Genomic DNA, 24,017 nt, shown 5'->3' with positions numbered 1-24,017 from the left:
CTGCTGCATCACAGGTGTGACCGCCGCCGTGGTCAGCTGCTTCGCAGCTGCTGGGGACTGACGGCCGGGATTTGATCGTTGTATTCATATAGGAGGTTGTGGCCAAATACTGCACCAGGGTGGCCAATCCTGCTCTGGTGAGGGAGTGCGTTGCCGGTTCTGGTCACCGTAATCAGGCAGCACTCCACGACTGTTTATGCAATTTTATTAACACGTGGATTTTTTTTTTATCTGGTGGAAAATTGCGCGGTACCGGGATTCGAACCACGGTCCCCTTGCACGCGAGGCGGATGCTCTACCTCTACGCCACCGCTGCACTTTTCTCATCAACAAATGTTTATTCCTCCTCCTCGTCCTTATGTCTATCGGCGTAGAGCACGAGTGCTGATTGAACCAACGCTGCGAGCAAGAAATCGACGAGCTTAATTCAACTCACAGTGATCACGTGTGAAGTCGATGGCAGAGCGGCATATCTGGGCTATGTGGGATCCAGGTATGCGTACGCGGTTGTTTAAATATTTTAGGTTTTTTTTTTCTTATGGCTTATTCTGCATGGTTTTATTGCATATGTGCTTTTTATTCCCTTTCCTACTGTCATTTTATGTACCGTGACATCTTCAAGTTGTCGGTTGTTAGAAGTGCATTCGTATTCCGACGTTCCCTGCTACATGCATCTGCGTAGTGCTAGAGTTACGTTAAGTAATCCCTGATGAGATCATATTAGCACGTGCCTCTTTCCGATTCGCGAATATTACAAGCATGGTAGCCATCGCACGAGTGCTTACCTGCACTCGCCACTTTGTGTTCCGGCTCACGATTTGCCTGAAGGCAAATGCGAGCACGGAAGAACATCTGTTGATAGCGTGGCAACTTAGTACAACTCCGCGTCCAGTGGAGCTGTTCGCACTAGCTTCGGTGGCTTCGCGCAGGGGGCCGCCCGGCGCTTGCAACACTACTCTTTACTATGGATAACAAAACGCCACTCAATCGAATTACTACGCACTGCGCTTTCGGCGTCATCCTCGCTCTGGCAAGGTGGATTCTAGCTACACGGCCGGACGAAACGGATTGGTTCAATTATGCAGCGACTTCGCGAGCTCGCCGCTCGGCGCACCGTTGTTCTCCACGCGTGACAGCAGTGACGTTGGAAAAGGGGAGACGGAGCAGCGCCTGCGATCCCGCTTCCCACCGCGGCTCAGCCGGGCCACGTCTGCCGCGGTCCAGCGGCGCGCGCTGGGCGGCCTGGTGCCCGCTCGATCGGTTGTCCCTCGTAGCGAACCCTGGTCACGTGCTCGCCGAGGCACCGAGCCGGTGTGCCGAGGCACAGCCGCGTGCCTACGACCGAGAGGATCGCCGTGCGCGCGCCGAGTAACGCTTTAATTACCCGGCAGGCGCCAAAGCGCGATGGCGCTCTCGGACGCCCCCCTCACCTCCGCGCCCACGGTCTTCGTTTGTTGTGGGCATTCGGGCTAAGCCGCTCGGCCAACAAACCAGCGTCGGTACGCGTCGTTGCAGCACGAGCCAAACCCGCATCTCGTTTAATCGGCGTCGCGGCCCGTTCGATACCGCCCGGCGATCGGCTTATGCTCGAACGGATGCTGTGATCTCCAAACTTCGCTCTTGATTCATCCGTTCTTTCTGACGCGAACATGGTATAGCGGCCGAAGCAGGCCAGCTGCTCACCGTTCGGATCTCCTCTTCAGGGGCTGCTTATATCGGGAGACACGTATACGCCGCCATCCGAGCTTAATCAAATAAAAGTGCCCTAAGCCGTCCAAAAAATGCGTCTTGCCACGAACTTTTACTTTATGAAGATGCTGCCGATGGAAAATCAAAGACCGTGTTTACGCGAAAGAAAGGGAATATCCGTGCTGAAATGCCACCTGTCCGCATGTCGATCCTGTACTCGTAATAATTGACGCCCGCCTTTTTTCCGACGCGGAAGCTGCTCTATATGCGTTGAAAGAAGGCGGTGACGCCAAAAACATGGCACGCATGACACGCACGCTGAATGCGTATCAGCGGAGAATAACTTTTCTACGTTATATATATATATATATATATACAGCGCTTCGTTTCTATTTGGTGCGTCGTATTGCTGTCTCCGGCTAACGTAAGAGTTCTTTTGCGAAGATGTGTTCGATTCATCGTCTGCCTGTTTATGCCCACTACGGTATGAAGGCCTCTCATGGCGATCTCCAAATTTCCTTGCCTTGTGTAAGCCGAAGCGCACTAGGAACAGTTGCGTTGGTAGCCACAGGTGGTCCTAGCCTTGGAAAGGCTGCAGACTATTGCTCCTGCCATCTCCCCTTAACTTGTGCGGTACAGCATGAAGCCGTGACAACAGATATGGATAAGACTAACAGCGACGACTGGTTGATTCGAATCTGTACGGGCTTCGCGCCGTTCGTGCCGCCTCAGCTTGCTAGCTCGCCCATACAGCTCACAAATGGTACTCCAGCATTCTATCACGGAAAATTTTGTTTTGTTAGTGCGGTGAAGGCCGCAACAATGCAAACAGGCCTAAGGAAGCCTGATTCGTGCATCTAGCCACGAGTAAACGCCGGCGAAACCGATGCCTTACATTTGCTTAACTGCTCACGCATGTGTGTGGAGTACACGGAAGCAACTCGCGTTGTAGTAGTCTTGCAGTCTTGTCGTCTAAAAGAAAGAGCAACAGGTTGCGGTCGGAAGGCTTTCGCTATGTGCACGGCTGCTTCAATGGCAACACTTTCGTCCGCTGAATAGAGGAGGCGACCAGGTCAGGCCGGGCAGTCTACGACGCCTTTGTAACCGGGGTTACAGCTCTATTCGCTTGGTCGACAGAACCGTCAGTGTCTGAGTGGAGATGATGACTGTACATTCGGTCACGGTGTTAGAGTGCCATAGATGTTGCTTCCGCCACAAATCTTAAGTGCCTGGTACGAATGCCTCTTTAGAAGCCAACAAACAAAGACATCAAGGAAAACAGGGGAAATTACTTGTACTTGCTAACTGAATTAAAGAAATTATAAGTTAGTGGCAATGAAAGTGGATGAAAAAACAACTTGCCGGAGGTGGGGAACGATCCCACGTCTTCGCATTACGTGTGCGATGCCCCCAATGTTAGTTCTTGTAGTAACGCACAAAAAACCAGGAAAGTGGATTGGGAAAACACGCCGGCAGTAGTTCAATTGGTTAGAGCATCGCACGCTTAATGTGAAAACGTGGGATCGTTCCCCACCTGCGGCAAGTTGTTTTCTTTTGTCCACTTTCATTCCCATTGTTTTATCATTTCTTTAATTCAATTAGTAAGTACAAGTAATTTCCCCTATGTTTTCCTTGATGTGTTTGTCTGTTGGCTTCAATAAAAAACGCCGGCCCCTCGGTTAACCCCCTATCTTCTCGTGGTAAGAATGTTAGACGCTTTTCGATAACGTTCTGAGTTCTAGTCCACACTCTTGCATATGAGCACGGAAGAACGCTGCCGGAGCACGCCGATGCGCCTAGGCGACACGTTGCTCACCAGCGTAGCCTTTCAAGTAAGCAGCGACACAAGAACGTCGCTTTGTTCTCCTCGTAACGCACTGCTCCAGTGCTCTACGAAAGAGTGCGGACAAGTGTATGGCCACAGTCGCCCCCGACGCTGTGGTTTTCTAGAAGACTGAAAGCGAAGGACCCGAAGGGTGTTTCGTGCCACGGCTGGACTCGCGCACCTCCGAAGTCTGTGGAGAACAGCTCTGCCGGAATCGTTGTCTCTGAGGCGGCACAGCTGCACGAGCCGTCCTTGAGAGGCGAGGAGGGGGGGCGACTGAGAGCTTTACAAAGCGTTGTTCCAGGCAGCTGTACGTGGCACACCAACAGCTGTCCTGCGAACTTTACAATGCAGCCACTCCAGCTCGTCGCACTGGGACTTGCACGGCGATACCAAAGGCAAATGAGAAATCGCGTGGCTCACCAGAAGAGTGCGCAACATTAAAATCGACAAGGACGACTTCCTCAGCGTGCACAAGCCTTTCTTGGCGCCATAATGACGCATTGTTTGAGTCAAGCACGGCGCCAAGAGATCGCACCTGATATTGTTCCTGAATGGACGTACGTCGGACACTGATCTTCGCAGCCCATGAGAGGCCCAGAGGTGGACGCTGACATTTCTGGGCAACCAACACACACGCCCAGAGTAGAGGAGTCCTTAAAAGCATTACTGCCAGGAACTTCTTTATCTAAGGGTAAAGATAGGTAGCTATGTTATCTACACATTATAACAAATGTGCTCCTTTTAATGTGTGTTCTTCAGAGCATGTGGTAAAACAGCCATGGCAACATTAAATACGGACGACAACACACTTCCATCTCGGACGCCTCGCGAGATTGCACTCGCGACGCTCAGCGATGTCCTTAATTTCACTTGCATTTGTTGGTCCCTGATTAACATTCGTATAAAACGTAAATAATGTCCACTGGACATGGGTGTAACAATGATCATGTCCTTTCAACCCTGGAGAACGCAGTTAAGGGCATTTGATACGTCAAGGGCATTTGATAGAGCAGTGCCACAGCCACCGTAGCCCTCCATAGAGAAAGCAACAAACTCCCAATAAAGAAGGGCGTCAGGCAGGGAGATACGATCTCTCCAATGCTATTCACAGCGTGTTTACAGGACGTATTCAGATACCTCGATTGGAAAGACTTGGGGATAAGCGTTAATGGAGAATACCTTAGTGACTTGCGATTCGCTGATGATATTTCCTTCCTTAATAACTGAGGAGACCAACTGAAATGCATGCTCACTGACCTGGAGAGGCAAAGCAGAAGGGTTGGTCTAAAATTAATCTGCAGAAAACTAAGGTAATGTTTAACAGTCTCGGAAGAGAACAGCAGTTTACGATAGATAGCGAGGTACTGGAAGTGGTAAGACAATACATCTATTTAGGGCAGGTAGGGACCGCAGATTCAGATCATGAAACTGAAATAATCAGAAGAATAAGAGTGGACTGGGGTGCGTTTGGCAGGCATTCTCAGGTCATGACCAACAGGTTGCCATTATCCCTCAAGAGTAAAGTGTATAACAGCTGTGTCTTACCAGTACTCACCTGGAGGCTTACGAAAAGGGTTCCACTTAAATTGAGGACGACGCAACGAGCTCAAGAAAGAAGAATGATGGGTGCAACGTTAAGGGAATAAGAAGAGAGCAGATTGGGTGAGGGAATAAACGCGAGTTAGTGACATCTGAGTTGAAATCAAGAAAAAGAAATGAGCATGGGCAGGACATCTAATGGGGAGGGAAGATAACCGAGGGTCATTAAGGGTTACGGACTGGATTCCAAGAGAAGAGTAGTGTAGCAGGGGGCAGCGGAAAGTTAGTGGGACGGATGAGGTTAAGAAGTTTGCAGGGATAACATGCCCACAATTAGCACATGACGGGGGTAGTTGGAGAAGTATGGGAGAGGCCTTTGCCCTGCAGTGGGTGCAGCCAGGATTATGATGAAGATGATGCTGATACGCCAATAAAATTGCTAGTGCACAAAGGCTGCAAGCACGCATTTGAACACGATGCAGCATAACTATATATATATATATATATATATATATATATATATATATATATATATATATATATATATATATATATATATATATATATGCATTTAATAAAATTCATTGGCAACTTTCTATCTCACAGTATGAAAAATTTCACGTAAGTCGCACCTTGGTAGAGAGACGTTGACTTCTACTTTCGTTATGCGCTGGGACGTGAAAAGGCGCCTGAAACAACTATTGCTTGTAGCTGTACCTATAACAAAGAGCGTGCTACATTGTAAATCGATCTATATGTAGAAACGTTAGTAATTTAACCTCTGTTGGATGCGTTGATGTTCTGCATGTTTTTAATTCCTGTAATCGTTAGAGACACATAATGTAAGTGTATATAGAAACTTTAAGACAAATGTATTCGAAGAAAACTACACCTTGTTTGATCATTCAACAGCGCCTGTGTTCTGTTATTCGTTATATTAGGCGCACATATAACCAGACAAACACACGCACATACACGCACACAGGAAGACCTTTAGGTTGCGTTTTGACCGGCTTTTTCTAACTTTTGACTGGGCTGATAAGAGGCAATGTCATATGTTTTATTTTTGCTTACTCTGTCAACTTGACTTTTAAAAAATTGCTAAAGCTATGCACTATGACAATTTTTCAAATGTTGGCTAATCTGTGTGCTAAACAGGAACGGCCGAAGCACAAATATTGCGCTATGAAAGCGAACCCTTAGCTTTAGCGCCAGGTGCCGTACTTATTCGAATATAGGGTGACAGTTTTTTTCCTTTTTTACAAGGAAATGTTGCCTGAAATGAGTTATCGCCCTACGTCGGTGACTAAACAATCTCGACCTATCTTCGCGGACAAAGCTAGGAAAAGTATCGAGCTGCACGAGTGGCCAACAGTAACATCGGTCTGTAGATTATCCATAGTGGCTTAAAAACTGCTGCGTATCCAACGGAATTGACGGCACCGAGGACGTCGTCGTTCGTGGTGCCGATGACTCCTTTGAAGCATCCGACGAGGACGACTTCCTGGCAGTTCCGAGGAGGATGCAGAATAATCCCTCGGCTAGCGAGATTTAGTAGCCGAAGTTACGGAGAATAAAAGTATGTCATGTTCAAAGCTTTCCGTTTTTCTGAAGGGATATGGTTTGACCTATATTGGAATTGTATCTTTTTTATTTGTCGGCCAGTTCATTATATAGGGGCCGACTATATTCGTGTTCGGCCTATTTTCGAGTAAACGCGGTATTTCGGCCGAGGCTAGTAAGTGCGCGACTGAGCGTGTGAACTGAAGGGATTCAAAGTGCAACGAATGACTCGAACTCTGGAGGATAATCAGCATCGACTACTGCAACTGCTTCAGCGTGTCACGGCGCGTCTCGACGACGGAATTGAAGTAGCGCGCGAGTGCGGCTCCAGTGTCGTAATGAGCCGGAGCCGCAGTGAATGGTGAAGCGCCTCCAGCGACGGGAAGCGTGCAGAGCAGCGCCATCTGTCGCGGGCACAGCGTGGCGGCGCGCCTCGCCTGACGTCACGGATGCGCGCGATGGCTGCAGCCGGCGGCCGCGCGGGCGGCCCCAGTGGCTCGCGCGTCGGCCGGCGGCCAGCGGGCTTCCCCGCAGCGCTCTCTGCCGCGCGCCCGCCGACCTGCCATCTTGAACAGCACGCCTCCTGGAAGGCAGCTGCACCGCCAGAGCACGCGCGCCCTTGCCGCCGCCGAACGCTCTCGGCGCCTTCTCCCGTTTCTGCGCAAGGTGTCGGCGCCCGCGGCAAGTGTCACCGACAGCCCGACGTTCGACTCGAAAAGGAACTCTTGACAGGCAGCAACGTTTGTGCCAAAGACCTCTCCTGCTCGCCACTCGTTTGTTGTTGTCAAACTGTCCACGCTCTTCCCGTCCCGACAACAGTACCTGTGCTTTGTATGCCGCTTTCGTCGCGCTTTGACGGACGGGGCACCTTCTTTTCATTCGCCTGCCGTTTTACTCCGGCCGTCGCTTTTGCTGCTTCTACCTCTCTGCTACGTCCAGCATTTGTGGCCAGTCCTGTCTTTGTTGATGCGGATAACTGCTCGGTTCGTCGCGGACAACGCCGCTGAGATGCTGCACTCTCGTCCCGTGCGCTCAGGGCTGCTCTTCTGCTCGCCACTCCACAGTGAGAGTCTTCTTTTAAGAAGCCCACTCGCGGTGTCGCTAGGCAATGGTGCTTTTCTTCGCTCTGGGTCGTTCAGAAACCCATTCCGGTCAGCACTGCACGAGTTCTGAGAGCCGGCTGTGGTACCCCGACCGTGAAGTGATCAACTGCGACATCCCCAACACGCCCTGTATCGCCTCTGCATGCATTTTCCATCCCCACAGAGGTTCCGTCGGTCACCTATGGTGCTCAACATAACGGAGAATGTCCAGTTTGTCAGCGACGGATGTACACACAGTCTCACATCGGTACGTCCGTTCCCGTGCAAGAGCTCGAAAGCACAACACTGATCGGCGGAAACCGGGGCGCGCCCGTCTACGGCGAGAGCACGTCTAAAAGCGTACCGCCCTCGCACTGAGTGGCGACGCGAGAAGAGCAGAAAGGGGGACCCTGCAGTGAAGATCCGATCCTGATAGCGTTGTGCCACTCGACTGAGCCCGTTTCTCTTGGAATGGAGCCACGAGACTAAGCCCTCCGCCCGACCTGACTTTGCCCCGGGACGGGCGCATCCACTGAGGCGCGGCGGCGGGTTCCGTTCGAACGCTTTATTTTGCACCGGCCGACAGCACGCAGGCTGACGCGAAGACGGACGCGTGGTTCGTGGCGCCGTTGCGTAAACAGGAGCGACGTTCGTGCGTTCAGTAACCTGCGCAGCAGACGACAGCCGGCAGCAGACGGCCGGTAAGAAAAACAACAAATCGTATCCAAAGCAGACCCAGCCGCCGCGTCGCAGTTCGCTGTAGACGTCGAAGAAAAATCTTCTACGAAGCAAAGCAGAGGCAGCTTTGTGCAGACGTCTGTGGGAAGCTCTCGTGGGGCGTCAGGGCAGCACGTTTTATATCAAATGCGACACTTCCAGGCCGGCTGCGCGCGACGTCCACGCGACAATCAAGCGCTGTCCGCAAATTTCGACTGCTGCTCTCGCCATCCCACGTGCGACAATGAAGCTCGGCGGACCCAAGCCACTTGTCAAGTCGTCGCGAGTCCCTATGTGGTCCTCGTGTACAGACGGCACTACGCAAGCTCCTCATTCCCGTCCTTCAGCAATAGGAAATGACGATCACTTCCCTCTCGAGTTCAACACACTGACCAGGCGGATTTTACTATCTCAGCGACTTCATCTCTTTTTTTCATAGTGGAACATTCTGACGTGCTGCTGCTTTCAGTGAGATGCGTCGAAGGCGATGCCGCGTTTGTGACCTGGTTCTTGTTCGTACCGGTGATGGCAGTGATGATGATGATGATGGTGGTGATGACGTGCGCGGTGTCCAGCAAAGAAGTTTGGTGCATGGTTTTCCGTAAAAACTGATGCAACTGGTGTCATGGCGGCCGTTGGCATATGGTCCCAAGCCGGAACCGGTGGTCAAGAAACGCAGCTACCGCCGGAAATTCTACACGACTATAACTGGCAGTAAGTGATTCTCCCTCTAAAATCACTCGTTCGTGATGTGCCTGTCTTTGCGATTTCCAGCTTTTGAACCAAATGAAGCCTCGCCATCTTAATAGTGGGTCATGACAGAGCTGAATGCGGAAGGGTACGCATTTGGGCTGTTTGGTTCATGATTTCGAGCAATAAAAAACAGCGCTAAACAACAGGACGAGTGAAAATAGCGCTGTTGTCTGTGTCCCTTCACTCCTCCTGTTGTTTAGCGCTGTTTTTAGTGCTAGAGCTGAATGCATTTTTTTCCCCTTTATTTGTAAATTTGTGATCACACGTTCGGTATTTGGGTTGTCACATGTCTGTAACACAAGGCAATGCTTTATTTAGCATTGCAGAAATTTTATACACAACACTCTTGCAGAGTGATAAGCAAAACGAGAAGAAGGCAAAAGCGGGAGCCAGCTTTTTGACAAGTGGACTTGTCTTATTCAGGGTGACACACCTCGCGACAAGTCCACTTGTCGAAGCGTTGGCTCCCGCTTTTACTTAATTGCCTCGAATTCCCATCTCCAGCATAGCCCTTGATGAAAGGAACTGCAGGGAGATTAAACAGATGGGCGCGACCATTTCACTTTCCTGCGTTGCATGGGCAAATTGCAAATTGTAATATGCCGGGCGCCGGCCTATTTGTGTGGCGCTCTTTGGCCAGATCTGGTTCTTTCCACCATTAAACACCACATATCATCGTCATCACTTCTCCGTTTGTGCACTTTCACACAAAAAAACGTCAGAGTAAAGCCAACTTTCTCTAGTAATGGCTCTTCGCCCGATTAAATACCTGCGATCTTTATGATCAAAGTGAGAGGACACCTTAATGTCGGTAACAATACCCACGCCTTTAACAAGTCTATCTATGAAACAGGTTTTCTTGACACATTTGCTAAAGTTTGATCAATTCACAATCCTCGCAAGATTGACCGCAAACAGCAGCCGTTCTTTGAGGAAATTAATTAGGTATCTGGAAGCTGCGTTACATAAGGTCTACATCTTTGGCTGGTTACCGAGGGTCATTCATGCAAATGTCTCAACACTTGCTGTCCTCAACTGCAAGCGTACATGGGGCGAAGACCGGCTGATTAAAAGTGGAACAAGCTCAAGTCGGTCGTTTTGACTTCACGCTACGTGCGCCTGTTGACAAAATCTTTTAGCAATGGTACTATTCTACCGAAGTCTATAATGATTGTGGCTAAATCTGTGACGTTCACATCACCTCTAATGTTTCATGGTAATAATCACATATTGTAAGTCGGACGTCACCAGTGCCACGGTATTTGCTATGAAAGTTGTAATATTTTGATGAATACCAATCAACTGGATTGTGCAAACACGGTATACAAAAGCGCAGCAATATTGCTGCCTTATACACAAGGCCTCATGTGTATTTTCAGTATCAACATGCAACCGCACTGTGCGTTTCTACCCATAATATGCTAAATATCGCGAGCCACTACCTACATTTCCCGGGTCCTCTATACCGACGCAAGCTGCTTCTTTAGCCGCGTTAAATCTCAATGCGAATATCAGTTACATGTCACTGAAATACTGCATGTATTACGCACGCGAAATATACGATCGTGTTTGCGCTTGAAGTGAACACAATTAAGATATTTGGACACGTTCAAATAACTATGGTAACCGATTTATACGCCAAAACATCTTATCAAGGTAAACCATAGCATGTTCTCGTTTTTTATCATGAATTGCTCCGTGTTGGCTAGAGTTAGTCACCAGTCGCATTGCTGCTTGCTTGAATGAATACTTCAATCACTTCGTCGTCACTTTCTACATTCTTCGTTCGTGTGATATTGTTTCCACGTGGGCGTGGGGTGACGTTCTTCGACGAAGACAGTTGCGGAATTCCCAAGGGTTTTGCTTCGTAAGTATAGCCTGTCGCTGGTCTGACCCAAAGCACTCGCCAATTATACCAGAGCTACAATGATTGATCAGTAGCCGTTGTCAAAGACCGCTTAGTCTAGTTACGCACATACAGATTCAATTGTGTCGTTTAAATAACGCTATATATATATATATATATATATATATATATATATATATATATATATATATATATATATATATATATATATATATATATATATATATATATATATATATATATATATATATATATATATAAAGAAAGAGGTCCCAAAGTTAGAAACTGCAGCGGGACCTTTTGTTCTTTTGTTGCATAAGAATACATTCTTACAATGGCGTCAATTGCGATTAGAAATGAGTGACGAAGCGTTTACAGAAATTAGACAACCTTTAAGCAGTAACACTTGGCACAACACATCTTAGCACAAACACTATTTGATAAATAACCACTGGACGTAGGCAGCAAAATACAATGCAGTAGGCACACAACGTACAAAGTTGCAGTATAAGTTGTAAGTGAACGTTGGTACGATATGACTAGCACTGCTACTGCTACACGCATTCATGATTACTGGGTAACGGAATGCTGGGTAATAAGGAAGTGTACAATATGCAAAAAAGAAGTGAGGCGTGCAGACAGGACACAAGAGTAGAGAAGGGGACAATACGAACGACGGCGTTCCTGTTCTCCACTTCTCTACTCTTGTGTCCTGTCTGCACGCCTCACTTCTTTTTTGCATAATGAATCCTTACCAACTAGCTCAGCTTTCTGTCGTTCTAAATAAGGAAGTGTTCTTATGTTAAAGAAGTTTCGTGAATGAAGTCTTCTGGGTAAGACGCAAGCGAGTAGCGAAGGAGTTGAATATTCGCCACACCAATTAAGGAACGAACACCCCGGTTTGAACTTGGATTTCTTTACTCTACAAAAGTATTTATCCACGAGCGTTTTCATCATTATCGGCGCTGCTTGGCCATGCTTCTGGCCATGCTTATTCCAGCAGAGAAAACAGAGAAGTTGACCTCCTTTCTTCGTTTCCCGTTATTCTCTCTGGGTAAAAGCTCTATTTTCCTCTCGCTTTTATTTTGTCCCGGGCTGTCGTAATCCCGACATCCTTCAGCACTACGGCCGACCCCGCGGGCGCAGTACGTTGTAGCAAAGCCCAACTTAAATGCACATCACCAAGGCAGGGTGCGCACTTCGCCGTTGGAACCACGTCGCGGATCGGCGCCACTCGCGAATAATAAACAACGAGAGCGTTGCACGCCTGCAGGCTGCACACATCCTCTGGACGTACGCGGCCCATGAACTTGTGATTTGCAAGAGCCTCCCCCCCCCCCACCCCCCCTCGCTATGTTTTAAAATATCTTCCTGGAATTCTTTTCTCTCTTCTTCTTTCTCGTTAACGTCTTTAGGAAAGACAAATGACAGCAAAGCGTTGCACGCAAGTACTCTGTTCGCTGTATTACTCTTGCGTCAGTACTCTGCAGCCCTTGTTGCCACGAAGCGCAGACTTTCACGAAGGTCCGCCGCACACAGCGGACGAAAGCGTCCAAGGCTGAGCGTGAAGCCAACTACTCCGGCAGCTGCTCCGCTCGCGTTGAGTGCTTGTTCAGTCAGCTGACTCCGGACTGCCAAGCGTTCTTTATTGAACGATGCCAGTTGTCAACTGTCTCTCGCAGCTACAACATCTCTTGCAAATGCAACCTCGCACTGACATTCGAGATGCTTGACCGCACAAAATGGCTGATTACGCTATAGGGTTAAATAGCTGGCAATTATTGCAACGGAGAAATACCTATTTAACCGAATTAGAAAGAAGAAGGAACATTGTCTCTAGAACTTCGCATTGAAGGGAAGACAAGATATACTGCCGTATTTACTCGATTCTAAGCACCCCCTTTTTTTCACGATCGCGATGCCCAAAGTGAGGGGGGGGGGGGGTGCTTAGATTCGAAAAATCTAGAATGACCCCCCCCCCCTCCCTCTTTTCGCTGCGACATCACGACGACACGGTGCGAGAAATAACATTTTATTTTGCAAACATTCAAAAGAAAAATCGGTGCACACCCACCGCTTGTGAACCCACCGCTTGTGTCGGATGTTCAGTTACTATCACTGCCACTCGAGTTCGTCGCACCGCTTGAACCGCCGCTCTCGGTATCCCACAGCAGGTCGTCTTCCGTTCCGTCGAAGTGGTTTGTGATCGAGCAGTTCTTAAATGATTTGACCACAACGTCCACTTGGACCCGCTTCCAAGCGTCCGAAACCCTCTTTGCGATAGTTGATGGGGACGCTTTCTGTAGCTTTTGCCATACATCCGTATACAGTCAGGCTGTACGGCGTACTCGCGCCGCGGACGCCGTGCCACCTCGGGACTCCGACGGCTCCGGCTCGATGACAGAGTGAGCAAGCGCCCTGTGGCCTTGGCTACGCGCGCTTCCTAACAAATGGGGGGGGGGGGGGGGGGGTGCTTAGATTCGCATGCAAACCCTTTTCCCAATTCTTTCGCGAAAATAGAGGGGGTGTGCTTCGAATCGGGGGGTGCTTAGAATCGCGAAAATACGGTAAATTTATAGCAACTGTGCCGCCGTTATTCCGCCATCAACTGTAGCAACGCGTTGCTGCTGTCACCGCCAACGTTGTTGGTGTCACTTGCCGGCGACTTTTGCAATTTGCCTAAATGCTTGTCGGCGCAGCGGTTACCGAAAGCAAGAGCAGACGGAGGGGAAAGCAAAGTCTGCTCTCTTTCAGCCAACGTGCAGTAAGTCGCGCAAGTTTGCTGATGTGGCAGTTCTTTTTTCTCACTCGGTTTCATTTAACGAGCTGCAAGTCAACCGCAGGTTGACCTCGTGAGCTCCAGTTTCGCTGAAACGCGCCTCGCCGCCATTCTCTCATTTCCACACGAGTCTCATAAGGCGGACCGCCGCCAGTTACGTAACAGCCATTCTCGTTTACGCAAGCTTTCACTCCATATGCAGACTGAACAATGATCCTATGGGCCGTCATTATATTATTGCGTAATTCATGTATAAGAAGTGTTTGTGTATTTTTGATGTTGTTATTCTTGTTAGTCTTTCCTTTAACTAATACATCACATGGCAACTGGGATTAACGGTGTTTTTGTTTCTCTTTTTGTACACTTTCCTGCATAAGAACGACAAAAGTACGCTGAGATCCGCCATTCGTTCGCAAAACTTTGTTTCGTTCAGGTCAGGGGAAAGCGGTGTTTGTTTGTTTGTTTGTTTGTTTGTTTGTTTGTTTGTTTGTTTGTTTGTTTGTTTGTTTGTTTGTTTGTTTGTTTGTTTGTTTGTTTGTTTACAGCGCCCGTATGGCCTTTGTTGTAGAGGGGAGTAACAGTGTGGGAAATAAAGAGAGTACAGAAGAAGATGAAAATTGATTTCAGTCTTCTGAACAGAAAAACAATGATGAAAACTTAAGTTTATCACAGATAACAAGTGCCAAAATATAGTTCAATATAAGCGATATAGACAGATAAGGAAAGCAACAGCCAAGATCAACGCTAACTAGTCCGACTCAAAAGAAAATACTGAAGTGAGAGAGAATGTGTTGAAGAGGACACACAATTTCCCATGAAAGCTTATTTCATTGTCCACTTGTCCGCTGAAATAAAACGAGTTAAAATCAGTTTATCCGGCAAGAAGCACGCATACCTTCCAACAAGAGTCAGTACGAGCAGAGATGTACGTTGGCTCCTGGACGGGTGTAATCTACAGCCGAAGCTGAAAACACCCGCGCACTTAGATTTAGGTGTGCATTAAAGAACCCCAGGTGGTCTAAATTTCCGGAGACCCCCACTACAGCGTGCCTCGTATAATCAGATCGTGGTTTTGGTGGTGTGTAAAACCCCATAATTTAATTTAACAACTCGCCAACTAGCTCGTTGACGCCCCTCGGCGGAACCGCGCGAACGCGCTCGTGCCACGCGTTCGTCGTCGGCGTCTCCTTCCACAGCTGGCTCCGTTGCCGCTCATTGTTTAAGGGGGTGTGAGCCATTCATTGGCCATAGGAAATGCCGTCGTCATCATCATCAATAACACCTATCATCATCGGCAATGGCTCGAGAATCGTCGTCTCCTTCCACAGTGGCTCCGTTGCCGCTCATTGTTTAAGGGGGTGTGAGCCATTCATTGGCAAGAGGAAATGCCGTCGTCATCATCATCAATAACAATAACTATCATCAGCCGCAATGGCTCGAACATCGTTGTCTCCTTCCACAGTGGCTCCGTTGCCGCTCATTGTTTAAGGGGGTATGAGCCATTCATTGGCCAGAGGAAATGCCGTCGTCATCATCATCAATAACACCTATCATCATCAGCAATGGCTCGAGAATCGTCGTCTCCTTCCACAGTGGCTCCGTTGCCGCTCATTGTTTAAGGGGGTGTGAGCCATTCATTTGCCATAGGAAATGCCGTCGTCATCATCATCAATAACACCTATCATCATCGGCAATGGCTCGAGCATCGTCGTCTCCTTCCACAGCTGGCTCCGTTGCCGCTCATTGTTTAAGGGGGTGTGAGCCATTCATTGGCCATAGGAAATGCCGTCGTCATCATCATCAATAACACCTATCATCATCGGCAATGGCTCGAGAATCGTCGTCTCCTTCCACAGCTGGCTCCGTTGCCGCTCATTGTTTAAGGGGGTGTGAGCCATTCATTGGCCATAGGAAATTGCCGTCGTCATCATCATCAATAACACCTATCATCATCGGCAATGGCTCGAGCATCGCCGTCTCCTTCCACAGTGGCTCCGTTGCCGCTCATTGTTTAAGGGGGTATGAGCCATTCATTGGCCAGAGGAAATGCCGTCGTCATCATCATCAATAACAATAACTATCATCAGCAGCAATGGCTCGAACATCGTTGTCTCCTTCCACAGTGGCTCCGTTGCCACTCATTAAGGGGGTATGAGCCATTCATTGGCCAGAGGAAATGCCGTCGTCATCATCATCAATAACACCTATCATCATCAGCAATGGCTCGAGAATCGTCGTCTCCTTCCACAGTGGCTCCGTTGCCGCTCATTGTTTAAGGGGGTATGAGCCATTCATTGGCCAGAGGAAATGCCGTCGTCATCATCATCAATAACAATAACTATCATCAGATCGCGTGTGCAGATTGCGTTAGTCTCCGTGTCGTGTTCCGCTGTGTTAACTAGATTTTTCTCTCCCAGCTCTTGTTGTGGACAGGGGGGACTGGAAGTACTAAGCGTGAAGCGAGCGCGCATGCAATGTCGTACACCACGCTACGGCCGAAAGAACTTGGGATATTTTTCCCGTCTTCGGTGGATTCATGCTAACGTGTAATCACAGACTGAAACAGCTGTGCTTCAGATTATGTACAATAAACACCTTGCACGTCAATGTCAGCTGTTCAGTGTTCCTGCTTTTGACAGTGGTCGATGCATCTGTGGCACGTGCACAGCCATGTAGAATGATGGGAAGGAAGCGGCTGCTGCGAGTAAGGAAGGGACGGATCTCCCTTCACTGCAGTAATCTTATCTGGGTGCTCGAGGGGCGCAGGGAAGTGCAGGTTGGCGGATGCGGTGCAAGAGTGAACGCAGGCCCGGTCAACGGGCTAGCCGCACCCATACGCGCTTACTGTTCGGCACCGCAGAACTTTGGTTCCGCGAAGATTCAATTATCGTGAGAACGATATACCTCAGGCGGCGGTCGGGGTATTTAAACGCCTAACGACGTTCTCCTCTGCCGAACTGTTCGTCAGCGCGTTGTGGCTCATCATACCTGCGCTTTGAGTGCCACCCGAAACGTGTTCATCAAAGCAAAACGCTTCCGAGGAAGCCACTACCAGCCATGCATGTTTGTTTTCATAAACTGCAGATGGGCTTGCCATAGGTTGTATCGCGATAGGATACACCGCGATTGGACCGTTGGGCAGGTCGCTACACGTCGCGCCTGCCCGGCGGGGCTGTGCCTAAATGGTAGCGCGCCGAATGCGATAAATGTAAACAAGAGGGGAGAATCCGGCCCGACACGATGGCGGACTAGCACAAACTTCCAGCGTCAATTCAGCTTCACAAAGGGTGATGTCAGGGCTCCTGCTAAGATTTTCCTTCCTGCATGGCTGGTTGTCATCCTGCAACGAATTCTTTCCCGTGATTCTTGATATGATACGCTTCTGTTTACGTGTGTCGCTGGAAATGCGCATTATCCAGCTGAAGCTACCCCAGTTTTGCGCATTGGATGCGATACGCCTTCCTAGGCAATTACCTCGTTTAGTTGATACGATACGCTTCTGTCGCATTCATGTAAACGCCGCCATTATCGGGGCTTTAAAGAATGATTCTACAGCTGGTCGTTCTTTCTAGTATAGTTGGTTTCCTCTGTAGTCTATTCTCGTGACTGCCCATAATGTTAAGAACTGGTAGCGAGAAAAATGTCCCCAATATCCTGCTTACTTCCCTTTATCTTGCCATTGCACGCAATGTGCCAGTGAAAACTCGATATATATTTTTATTCTAGCGCAGGTAAGTACAGGTAGGGATAGCACATGTTACGGCAAAAACAAGACAAACAGCAGAAAAGTAAGAGAAACGTCAATTCAAAAGAAATGTTTCGCGCTTGTCTTATATTAACTTGTTCGGTAGCGTTAGACGTATCGTACAGAAAAGACAAAAATCGTATGAAAGCGGATTTATTTTTTCATTGTCGTTCTGTTTATCTGCCAGGAATTTCTTGGCGTGTCCTGCTTTGCTCATAATGTTCGATCTCGGCAGTAATATCCGCTTTTCACCACTGACACAGGGTCGATCTTGTGCGGTGTTCGTGCTTTGATACTTTCGTTTATTTTTTTGTTTGTTTTGTTTCCCCTTTTGGGTTTTCGAAGTTTTCTTTCATAAACGACGAACTGTCCAGGCTCCTCCGGTTCTTTGTTGCTTAATTCCACTTGATGTGGAGCGACGTTGGATCTCCTTTTGCTGTGACACACACACGAGCCCAGTGCTGCTGTCCCGCGGTACGTCGCTTGGTGCGCCCACGTTTGCTTGCCTCGTGTAGCGCTTCACTTTTCCGACCGCTGTGTTCTGTTTCGGTGTCGTTATTGATTGAAAGAGGCGCCGATCGCGGCAGAGTGCTATTGATCCGCAGCGGGCATCGGAAGGAACCTTTCATTTTTTTTTCTTTCTTTATGCATGATCCTTCCGCACGCGGGCTTTCTCAGTAACGGCGTACTGCTGGCGAGGCTCGCTCTCATTCTTTGCCGACCGTCAGGTTGCGGGCGCGTGTTCCCTGCGCCACCTGTGCGGCCTATATACGGCCGCGTGTCCATCTGTGAACTACAGCCAGCAGGGACATCTACCCCGCGGTGCGTGGACACAGCGCTGACTGCCGATTTGACGGTTCGTTTTGTTTTTGTTTTTGTTTTTTTGTGTGTGTGTGGAGAGAGGTACACGTGGCAAATGCTGACGCACCAAAGGAGTTATATGCAAATCCGGAAAGTAGAATTTCGTTACAAATGTCTCAGATTTCGCCGGCTTCATTTACATAGCGCTGTGTTGTGACTTCGGGGTAGATGACGAAAGACTGACTCATTTCGTAGACGAAGAAGAAACGAACAGCTTTATACAATATTTACAGATAGCGGATGATAGCGTTCAGGTTGCAGTAGGAGCGCCTCAGACCGACTGGGTAAGTCAGCTCCCATCGCGTCGTGGTCGCCTCGTGGTCGCCACGTGGTGCTCGTAGCATGGCACAACAGCACCCCCGCTGTCAGATAATACATCCAGAAGTCGAGCTGTTCGACGCGGCTCGACAAATGCGATGTGCTGATTTGGTGACGTCCTTGATGGGGCCAAGGAAATGGCTTTGCCGACCTTTCATCAGCTGGTCTTTACTTTTCTCGGCCCACAGAACCTCCGCTGCAACGACCGAGAATCAACAGCGCCAAACCACTCCGGCCAAAGCAAGCACACTCCGAATGCGCTTCAAACCGCCAGACCAAAGTCAATAAACAAAGCCCTCTATGAAATCTGGCTCCGCTATACGAAACAAAAAGTTTCCGAACAACTTGAAACACGTGTCCGAGAGAAAAAATCGAGATGCGAACCTTTCCTTAATTGTCAACGCGTGACAGAGCTAATCAAATCAGAATTGTTTAGCAAGCGATTCTTGACTGTAATGCCGGCAGGTTCGTAAAGACCAAGATTGCCGAATATCACTTCATTTTGACCCTGAAAGCCATGACGCAAAGGTTGAGCGCTCTGTGCTAATTTGTGCTAATCTGTGCGCATGGGAGCCACTTCGCAAATGTAGAGGGACATCCGACAACCGAAATAACCCTCCACTCAGTGCTGTCTAAATGCACTAGGAAAACGAGTACCACATTTTTAAAGCACCAAACGGGTTTAACTAATTAATACCCCAGTCACACGAGCATACCAAAGGTCCTTTGAAGTTAAGGAGCATTGAGCTTTCAAAGGCCCATTAGTTCAAGGGATATGTGTCGGTGCTACACGGTCTCCAGGTAGTCTCCATTGAAGCTTTTAACAGAAACCGCAACTTATTCTTAGCGCTGCCATCACCTCGATAGTAATAAGAAAATATGGCCCAAATGCTTCTTATAATAAATTTGTCGCATTTTTTTTCAGAAATATTTATTTTTCCTAATACATAGAAACATCAAAACAAAATATACGCGTAGTAAAGGTATTACTGTATGAAATACTTATATATTTATAGTAAAGATGGCCACCATGTGTACCACTTCGTACATCGCATGTTGCGTCGATTATTCGTTGTTGCCCTTGTTTCAGCTGTTTTGTTTCATTCCTTGTGGCTAGGCAGTGGTACGTACGCATAAACGCGGTAAAAAACTACGAAACAAAAGGGACGAGGGAAGAAGACGCGCAGAAGAAAGCCGAGGAGACTGGTATGATAGCAGCCGCCAACTAAAGAACCAAATCGCGCATGGCACCAGTGTTGTGTCGATGTTGCTGCTGACGACAGGCCGTGCCGGCGCTGCTGTACCAGCGCTTTCATGATGGAGATTGCGGGTGTCCCGAAAGTGTTTAGCACATTAGTGATAGTATACAGTACTTATAAGCTTGTTCTGAAGAGGTAAAAATTTAACTTCCATATTTTTAGAGATTATTATTTCTGCTGTCGGATGCCCTCTAGGCTCGAGAGTATTCCCTTGAGGTTTCAAAGGACGAACGCGCACTGCTTTGCCTCAAAGCTTCCTTCCAGTAGGGTTCCTTTGCTGTGCCTGTGTGACAGTGCACATTCTCCCTTGAAGTAAAGGATCTTTGGTTCAAAGGACTTTGAAAGTGCCCGTGTGACTGGGGTATAAGAAGCATATACTCAAACCCTCGCGAACGACATAAAACAAAAGTGAATTTACATTCTACTCTAACACTTACAACTAAAGTACACGATACATAGATCAAGTCACAATCAAAATTCAGCTTTCAGGCTCTTCCTAGCCTACTTATGCGTAATTGCAACAAACAAACGAAAACACTGACGCTTGCTTTACTCAAGCGTTCAGCAATCAGGTTTTAGTAGAAAATGAACAACTAACAAACAAAATTTGTTTATAGTGAACAGAAAAGACTAACGGCCTAAAACAATGCGCTTTTCTTTATCTCAACCATTTAAAACGCGCAACATGCGACTAAGCTTTATCGCAAACAGTAAAAAATAAATACTAAAATTACAACTAAGCAGAAGTGCTTTCAAAGTGCCATGTATCGCTCTGTGTGCGCATGGACACCCTTTCAGGCGCGTTCGCGTGGCTTGATGATTCGTGAGTCTGCGCACTGTCCAGTCGCGAGACAAGCACAAAACTGAGCTGCCCGAAGCACCTGTGCCCTTCCGCAGGAGGCCTCCAAATTCTGGGAGAGCGGCGCACTCACGCAGCCGCGTGCACGCTGTCTCTTTCTCCACTAAGCAGTCACCTTTCTTTCCCCCAGAAAGGGAGCGGCCATTGTAGCAGTCTTTCGAGCACCCCGGATGCTTGGCTATGATCCTCCACTTAGAATGCCTTGACGCGGCTGTGATCAAGCCGAATTCGCGGCTTCTGATGTTCCGTGAAATCCTTTCTGTCCCGACGCGCGTCAGGCCTGTTCTCAACTTGGGCCTGCGCCTTTTCTGCTTGGCATGCTTCGCAGAGCCCGTGGCATGGGCAAACGCACTTGCATTTGCGCTGCCTAATTGGGCTTCACAGTGCGTCTGCTTTTGTAATAGCACACGACAACATTTCACCATTGAGCAAGCTAGCTCATCATAAAGTCTATCTTCAGCGAGTCTACCTCTACCATTGCCCTCGACAGCACGCAAAACTTCTCGCTGACCTTCGAAGTCGACCTCTGCTTACAAAACAGCTTCGCTAAATGGCGAAACTACGGCTTCTTCGCGCTTTTCATTGCGTGCGTGAACTACTAGCACGACAGCCCTCTCGACGCTATCTGAACTAGGTCCATCAAGGCTAGCTTTGTTACTGTCATATTGGCCTTCGCAGTGGACCAGTGTTTTCAAATCGGCCTCTCTAGACGGCGAAACAACATTGTGTTCGCGCTCGTCACACAGCGTATGCACCAGTGACACCGCAGCATTTCCTACGCATCCTGAGCTAATAGGCATCTCAATAGGCGGTCTATCCTCGACAAGCTCGGCATTATCGCTATGAACTTGGCCTTCGCAGTCGGCCACACTTGTAGCTTCAAAATGCCTCAACAAAGCCTTCTTATCTTCATCGTAGCCCCGATTTTCCTCATAAAGCAGGTGTTACAAAACACTCGCGGCCTCAGACGGGAGCAACGTGACCAACTTCTTGGGCCAGAAGTCCCGGCTGACACTTCTTCACACACTCGTTCAAAATCAGAGAGGAATTTAACGATATCTTCGCCTGTCCTGAAGCTGTGAAGATAACCTCGGGCTCGCTGCCATTGAAGCGCTTGAATTTCCTGATCAAGCTCATTCATCTCCTAAGACCATGCAATCGCGTTGCCTCTCGCTCACGCCTTTTTCTCTCCTCTGCCTCGTCGCGCCTTTTCCGTTCCTCTTGTTGCTCGAGCCTTTCTTCCTCGCTTCTCCTCTCAAGGATCATCTCCCAAGCCTCGTTAGCTTCCCCGACCGTCACGTCCTCTGCCTGCATTACGTCGAGGATAGCTTTTTTTGTTCTTGCGGAGCCGGAGGAAGTGCCCAACACCTCGCAAATTTGAATGAGGTCCTGAACTTGGAATTCCTCCATCGTGATCTCGTTCCTCATGTTGCTGGCCCACTAAGTTTACCTTACTTCAAAATAAAATCCACTCTTTAAAGAGAGTGAATTCCTAATTCATAGTCTACGAAAAGAACGACAAAACACTCTCCCAACATCTACCTGTGCTAGAGAGGTCTGGCGACTTGAAAGCAAACATCAGGCACTCACCCAGCCAAAGTGGTTGACGCCGGTGGTCCTCGTGGCTGTCGTCGAGCGGTGTAGCGGCCGTTATCTGGCTTCGAATTCCATAGCTTGCCATCCACTGCTGTGACTTCGGGGTGGAGGACGAAAGAATGACTCGATCCGTAAACGAAGAAGAAACGAAAAGCTTTATACAATATTTACAGATAGTGGATGATAGCGTTCAGGTAGCGCCTCAGACCGACTGGGCGGCTGCAAGTGACTCTCTCTCTTCACAATGGGCTGGTCCGCCCTTAAATCCTTTCGGCCGCCCCTCGTCGGCAGGAACCGGGCGGGGCAAGATGATGATCTCGCCGGCGTCGAATACCTTATTCATTGCGGTGATGACTGGGCGCCGCAGAGATGGCTTGGCGCCCCTTGAAGTCGCCTCCTGTATCGAATTCCCGATTCGCCGTGGAGAAGTGGGTGCTTTCGTCGCCTCGAGGTGGCCACGTGCTGCAGGCAGTAAGTCAGCTCCCATCGCCTCGTGGTCGCCACGTGGTCGCCACGTGGTGCTCGTAGCATGGCACAATAGCTGCCAAAGGAAGCTCGTTTATGTTCTACGAAAAGAAAGCGTCGTACATGAAACTGCAACTCGCGACCACCGCCCTATTATCTACAAACTTAGCAAACTTAGAGGACAGCGCAACGCATGACTTAGCTTCAACTCGAAATGCTTAGAAAGGTAAATCAAATCTTCTCGCGATATGCTGATTTCGTGACAAACGAGTCTAATATATTTCAGGTGGCCATTAATCGCGTGTTTGTCCTCTTGCGCCGCACTCAATTTATCAGTGATTTGCCACTGTCCTGGTGGTACACGATCCATTTCTTTGTATAGGACGTTGCTCAGTGCGGACTTGGTCGATATGGGAAAACGGGACAAGACGTGTGCTCTTCTTCTGCCCATATGTCTCTTAATTCTGTAGCTAACTTACGCCGAAAGGTGCTGTGTATAACACAGGGCTGTAGGCTGCAATGGTGTGATTATTCATTTATTTATTTATTTATTTATTTATTTATTTATTTATTTATTTATTTATTTATTGTACCCTCAAGGCATGCAAGCATTATAGAGGGGAGGGGGTCAATCATTCAACATAAGTTCAGGTATTTGCACATACACAATCAAAAATTTCAAAAAATGGGAATGAATGTAATTTCTAATAACAAAAATTCACACTGTCATGCATGGCTTATACAATGATTACGGCAAGAACATACCATTGCAACCGATTGTGACACTAAAGATGAAGTTTCCAACCAACATAGAGAAGAAATAAAAAAATGTTGGAATGCGTTAAATTTCGCTGGAAAGAGCTTCACGAAAATGGTCACAGTTGGTAATGTTAACTTATGAGGCGGGAAGATTGTTCCAGTCGAGGCTGGTTTTGGGCAGGAAAGAGTGCGAGTATGTTGCAGTGTTTTGGTGAGGGACATGGACTTTATGGTTGTGATCGAGTCGAGATGAAACAATATTAGGCGGTTTAATCAGACGGGTCCTAAGAACATGATTATGATGATAGATCTTATGAAACAATGCAAGTCGAGAAAGT

The 24,017-nt window shown here is 48.3% G+C and overlaps 1 protein-coding gene across 1 annotated transcript in view; it reads left to right on the top strand.

Moving 5' to 3' along the window:
- Positions 1-7,261: 7,261 nt before the first annotated feature.
- Positions 7,262-24,017, top strand: part of Sh (Potassium voltage-gated channel protein Shaker) — a 400,727-nt gene continuing 383,971 nt past the window's right edge. Inside the window, exon 1 of the mRNA XM_065432054.2 lies at positions 7,262-9,132. Coding sequence (XP_065288126.1) covers positions 9,044-9,132 — 89 coding nt within the window. The 5' untranslated portion in view covers positions 7,262-9,043. The remainder of the gene's footprint in view (positions 9,133-24,017) is intronic.

Source organism: Dermacentor albipictus, chromosome 3 (genome assembly GCF_038994185.2).
Source record: "Dermacentor albipictus isolate Rhodes 1998 colony chromosome 3, USDA_Dalb.pri_finalv2, whole genome shotgun sequence".
NCBI classification, from domain to species: domain Eukaryota; kingdom Metazoa; phylum Arthropoda; class Arachnida; order Ixodida; family Ixodidae; genus Dermacentor; species Dermacentor albipictus.
The sequence above is the reverse complement of the archived record's forward strand: the minus strand, read 5'-3'. Positions and strand labels throughout refer to the sequence as shown.